The sequence below is a fragment of the Ixodes scapularis genome, unplaced genomic scaffold (assembly GCF_016920785.2).
Source record: "Ixodes scapularis isolate PalLabHiFi unplaced genomic scaffold, ASM1692078v2 PGA_scaffold2__306_contigs__length_199485367, whole genome shotgun sequence".
Lineage (NCBI taxonomy): Eukaryota > Metazoa > Arthropoda > Arachnida > Ixodida > Ixodidae > Ixodes > Ixodes scapularis.
The window spans coordinates 169065155-169071154 of record NW_024609857.1 but is presented as its reverse complement, the minus strand read 5'-3'; the positions used below and the strand labels follow the sequence as shown (position 1 = coordinate 169071154).

The 6000-nt window shown below is 45.7% G+C and overlaps 1 protein-coding gene across 1 annotated transcript in view; it reads right to left on the bottom strand.

Moving 5' to 3' along the window:
• Nucleotides 1-2637: 2637 nt before the first annotated feature.
• LOC121832997 (venom factor-like) overlaps nt 2638-6000 on the bottom strand; it is a gene marked incomplete at its 3' end in the record, with an annotated part of 70421 nt that continues 67058 nt past the window's right edge. Inside the window, 1 exon segment of the mRNA XM_042292108.1 lies at nt 2638-2832. Coding sequence (XP_042148042.1) covers nt 2638-2832 — 195 coding nt within the window.

Here is a 6000-nt window from a genome sequence, read left to right as displayed (position 1 = left end):
GTGGGGGGGGAGGGGTGGGGTAGCTTTAAAAACATACTGTGATGTAAAGGTTCCTCTTCCCCGTATCTTTGCACTCTAAAAAAAGTTTGTGCGTCTGCTTTCACGCGCAACACTCGGAGAACCAATCAACGCAACTTTCGGAGGCAGCTCAGCAAATGACGATGGCAAAACATATGTTTAGACCAAAAAACGCAGTCTGAGTTGTGACATTAAGCAATGCAAAACGTCACGCTTGCATTGCTGAATGTCGCAACTCAGACTGCGTTTTTTGGTCTAAACATATGTTTCGGCATTGCCATCCGCTGAGCTGCCTCCGTAAGTTGCGTTGATTGGCTCTCCGAGTGTTGTGCGGGAAAGCAGACTCACGGGCTTTTTTTAGAGTGCGCAGACCAAAAAGCGTTACCCCGGAAACTACTTTGTTTGCAAAAACGCTCTTGCCAAAAAACACGTTTTTGTCGTGCCAGACGCTTGCGCCGTTCCTCACGACGATGCACTAAAATAATAATACGTGCATTTCAATTGTTGGATTTCACTGAGCTTGAACCTCCTGCACCATCGAATTCGATTTTCTCAGCAAGAAGAAATCACAATGACCACCAGTCTATAGTGGGATGACGTCAGGTGCATACCATGTTAAACAGTTCAGTTTTCTGGATATTCGCAACACTAGCACTGCATGTCCTAATTGTAAAGTTGTGCAGTATTTATAGCAGTCTCGCGATGATATATGGGAGCCTAGAGAAATGTTAGAGAGCATGACTATTAAAGCATAGTGTTGTAAAGTGAGGGCCCTAAAAACAATCGTAGGTGAAACCGAATATAACATTAGCCTCCCGATGCAGTATTTAGCGAAGTTTCGAGCTGACGAAATGTGATTTACACTAGGATTTTAGGAATCTTCGCCTGTCCTTCACGCTATTTATGTAAAATTATGAATTCTATTGCGTGCATCTTTACGCATCTCTTTTTGCAGGAAGACGTTCTGAAAGGGATTATTTAGAAAAATAACATTAATTATCTCTCTCTTTTTGAACATTTCGTGCATTTGAGTTCCAATCTATCATGTGAGTAGAGTTCTTTTTTGGCGTACTCTGCAACCCGATGTTTCACACTGCCAATCAGCCAAACAGAAAAACAGTTTTACGCAGACTCGACAGCTCGCGTATTTTCGAGTATATGGTCCTTCCGCGTCGGTCTTAAGCGGTTATGTGAACTTTGTAAAGTAAAATTTATTGATCATTATAAAAATATATTTCATTATACTAATTGATTATTTCACAACATAAATAAAGGGCCGACCACCCTAAAGCAATGCCCCCCCCCCCCCCCCCCCCAAATTATCTGAAAGCTGTTCTGCCAATCTTTTCCGGCGTTCTTATCCTCGACAGGCACATTGTAAGTGATAAGGGACGGCCTTACACACATTTCGTATTTTGAAGCTAACTTAAATAACTGTGTTCCTCACACATATAACTTCCTAAACATATAGAAGTCTGTTATTGCCTCTTTTAAGTATTGAACATTACTTTTATGTGCCATGGGGCTGGACAAAAACAAAGTAAACAGGGGCACGCGGCGGAACTATGACGATTACGCACGCAAACCGTCAGAAAGTGTCCAATTAAGTAGCTGCCATGTCGAGCAGAACGTGAAATACTACTTCGCTTTACTAACAAAAAAGAAACTTCGAGGACGCTTAAGCTTCGCCTTCAAAAGAGGAACGCGATAGCCTTAACGGGCCTCGCTTTCATCGCATTCTCATCGCCGCGCAAGCTTGCCTCGTGCGGCCTAATCTACCCGGTAAAAACATGCATGAAAGACTTCTTCATAAAATTTCATACAGAAGTGTTGCCTGTTAAGACGTGGCTCGAGAACAAAGGGTTTCTTTTGGCGGAGTCTGCCAATTGTGCTTTATGTCCTTTCCAGGAAACTTTTCACCATGTATCATGGTGCAAAGTCATGTTCAGGTACCAAATAATTTTATTATTTGGTACTTGAAAAACAAAAGTAAATTGCACGGACGATCGAACAAACTATATAGTTAATCGTTTCACGGCGTAAATATTGTATATTGCCAGAACAACGCGGAAAATATATTCTCAATTTAGCGGTTCAAACCGGTTCGAACCGGTTCGAACCGGTTTGAACCGTTATTTTTTGCTCTCGAAACTGAACCGTAACCGAACCGAAAGCTGTGAACCCGAACCGGAACCGAACCGATAAAAATTTCGGTTCGACACTCTGGTCGTGATGCAGCCACGAAGACATATTACGCAGAAGTAAAAGATGGCATGTGCAATACAGAAATGAAACAAATCACAAAAGAGAATTAACTCTATAGAAAAGAAGTGGGGTATTAATGCAATTTACACAATAGTGAAACCAAATAGAGAAAGTTAGAATCTCACTGAAATAAACGCGAAAGAAAACGTCTAATCAACACTATTTAGCGCCTATCAAGAACTATTTAGTTTAAAATAAACATTTCACAGTACGCCTCAAAAATAAAGCCCACTTTGAAATTAAAAACAAAAATCGAAGAAAATGCCGAGGGAGCGTTTCCTATCACTATTGCTATGTGACGTAGCCCCCACTCCTGCATTTGTTTTTTGTTTTTCCCGAGAGATGATTGATTACCTGTGAGGCCACCGAGCAGGTAGGTTCTGCGCTCACGTAGATGGAGTCACTGACGATGTGACCGTCGATTCGAGCGAAGGTGACCACCCGAAAGCTGGGAGTCATTTCCGTAGTGACGACAAACTTCAAGCCCCGCTCGATGATCTGGCCTTCCTCCAGCACCTCCGCCTTCAGGATCCGGCCCCTGGACAGCACCTGCCAGACATTCCGGAGATCGCTGCTCGAACAGTGGGCTCCGAAGCTCCCGTGAAGGGTGGGTCACGTACGTCCCTTGAGAGTCTTAGTAGATCTTTCGATACCTCCAATACCCTCGATAACGAAACGATGCGCATGCAAAGGCGGTGGTGGAGGACCGGATATTGTTATCGGAGACACAGGAACAATCTAAAAAGGCCACTTTCTCGTGGAACACACAGCCGATCAAGAGTGAAACACGGACGGCGCAATGCCACATATCTGGAAACATAGCTCATGGGTTCCATAACTCCCAGGGGGAACTGGTCGCCTATTGTGCTCCGCGGGAGAGGATGCATGAACCGTAAACATCTCACTTCAAAAGTCTATGCATTTGATTATACGCGGTCTTCCACGGAACGATGGCCAAATCGTTCCTGTGGAGGGGGCCCATCGTGAGGTAAAAACTTCGTGTCATATATTTGTAAGCTAGAGGAACTGCGTTGTTAAATTAATAGCGGTTGGTATAACTTTCTTTCATACATTTTATTAATTAACAATAGTTTAAGTCACGCGCAGCAGTTTTGCGTTGTTAAAAAATCACTCAATTTGGGCGCGTTGTAAAGTTTATGTTTTCTTTCAAAAGGGATCTTCCAGCCCGCGATCCTGCCCTCCGTGGTCAAAGCGCGCAACCAACGTACGACGCAACGCACTTTTTGCGCGACTGAATCAAAACATATTCTTTCAATTTAATTCCAGAATGCCATCGCATGAATCAAAGGTTATTCTTTCAATGTCAGTCAAACAGCACGGTGTTTTATTTCCCCGGCTTGCACGGTGCCTCTTTTTGCTCCTGAGTGTGAGGCAAGGCGGTTGTTCCACTCCTTGGCCACGGAGAGCAAGACCGCTTGCAGGGATATGTGAATAAGGGTGGCGATGCGGGTCGGTTGGTTCATACTGACGAAAAGGCAAACAGCGCATAGTAAACGGGGACTAAAGGAAGTGAAAACAGGACAATCACTGACTCTCAGCGGAAATTTAATCGCATGAAAACAAAACAAAGAAAACAGCAACCCCGCCCACGTCACATTATACATTCACCACGTGTCCAAAAAAAAAACAATCTCTTTGCTACTCAAGCCCAGTGACGTTTGGCTTGCGAAGGGGGGATCGGTGGCCGAGGGGGCTAAAGCACACACCCAGCTCGACGCGCGTGGAGCGAAAGGTCGCGCTGCAGAACCCAGGGATCCTGGGTTCGAGCCTCACCCCTGCCCGTTTCGATCTGGATGAGCATCGTACGGTGTGTGGTTGTGTGTCACCACTGCGTGGTGCACGTTAAAGACCCCAGGCTAGCGGTCGTACTGCACTGGCTAAATTGCTCATCTACAGCGTGTGACTCGTCGTAACTTTAATGCCTGACCAACTACACGCTGTATAAATATTCCCCTAACCCAATTTGCTTTGCTTTGGCTTACGCAGTTCGCGCCTGCCTTGATAATCGCATGCTCCTCTAAAATTTCTCTATTCACTCTGTCCCTTCCATTTCCAATGATACCAGTCTTACTGAAGATAGGTTTTCACCAACATCCATGACAATGCAATGACAGATGCCCCCTACAGCTCCCACCACTGATCGCAACGACAAGTCATGCTCCCGCAGTCTGTGATTAACCCGTCTGCCCGTCTGACCGACGTAGGCTTTCCCACACGTTAGTGGAATCGTGTAAACAACTCCCACCTTGCAAACAACATATTGATTCTCATGCTTCACCGAGCAAGCGGGGCCTTTGTCCTTCTCATCGGCAACCCTCGTGCATAGTTGCGCCAGCTTACACGAAGCGGAAAACACTAATGGCACGTCGTACCTCAAGGCTACTTTTTTCAAGTTGTGTGAAATTTTATGGAGATACGGTATCACGAGCGGTCTCTTATTTGGCCTTTCCCTCCGGGGACGGGGTTCCCCCCTTGAGTTTCTTTAACAAACCCTCCGCAACGCTCAATAAAACCGAAGTTGGAAAACCTGCCACTGTCAGTCTCTCAACCTGCCGGGAAAAACTATCGTTAACCACATGATGAAATGACTTCTCGAGTGCAGCTTGTAGGCAAGACGAGGCAATGCTTCTCTTGACCAGCTTAGAGTGCGATGAATCATATGGAAGAAGACCCTTCCTTGAGCGTGGGTGATAGCACCAGCAAACGTGTTTAGCAATGAATTCTAATCTCAAGTCCAAAGATTGTAGGTAAGCCTCATCCTGAAGTTCGTGTGTGAAAGTGAGTTCCTCCGAATGACGTGTGAAAACTTCTAAAACAGACCACACGGCATCTGCCTCGCATATACCCTCCAACCTAATAAACAAAACCAAAAAGTCATCCAAGTAACGAAACACTTTACAAACGCGCTCGTCATCCAGTGTTTAAGAAATGGCCCTATCGCACTTGGCTGAGAAAATATCACGGAGCACAGGCGCCACAGACGAACCGATACAAATTCCTTTTTTCTGAACATAAAGCTTACCGTTAAATAGGATAAAAGTTGGCTCCAGATAAAACTTGAGAAGCTCTAAAAACCCATCAGTACACACACCGCTAGCGTTCTGGAAGCCCATCTTGCCATTTCTTTCAATACATTGTGGGTCGCCTATAAATATCGCCCGATCAGGCCGAGTTCCATTCGCCCCAAGGAAGTCACACGAGGGAGCGCTATCATTAAGCAAGGTTTAATTGATACTCCTGGTACTCGGTGTTGTCCGGGTCTTTCCTGGGCTCGCCGAGGCCCGGGTGCTTGCTTGGCTCGTGAGGTCCGGCTCTTTGTGGGCTCCTCAGCGCTGTCTGTTCTGTTGGCCCAGCGTCCTTCAAACCCCAGCCCACGCACCGACCACGAGCCTCTCCTTTCTTTTTCTTCCCCGCTCTCGGCGCCGCCCTTCCGCGTGCCGTGAGGCTCACTGTTCCCCTCAACATTCACGTACCGAGACAAACAGAGCGCAATGGGGAATGGAATAAAAAATATCCTCAGCATCTTATTCCATCACTCATTGCGCTCTGTTTGTCTCGGTACGTGAATGTATTGAAAGAAATGGCGAGATGGGCTTCCAGAACGCTAGCGGTGTGTGTACTGATGGGTTTTTAGAGCTTCTCAAGTTTTATCTGGATTCAAATTTTAACCTATTTAACGGTAAGCTTTATGTTCAG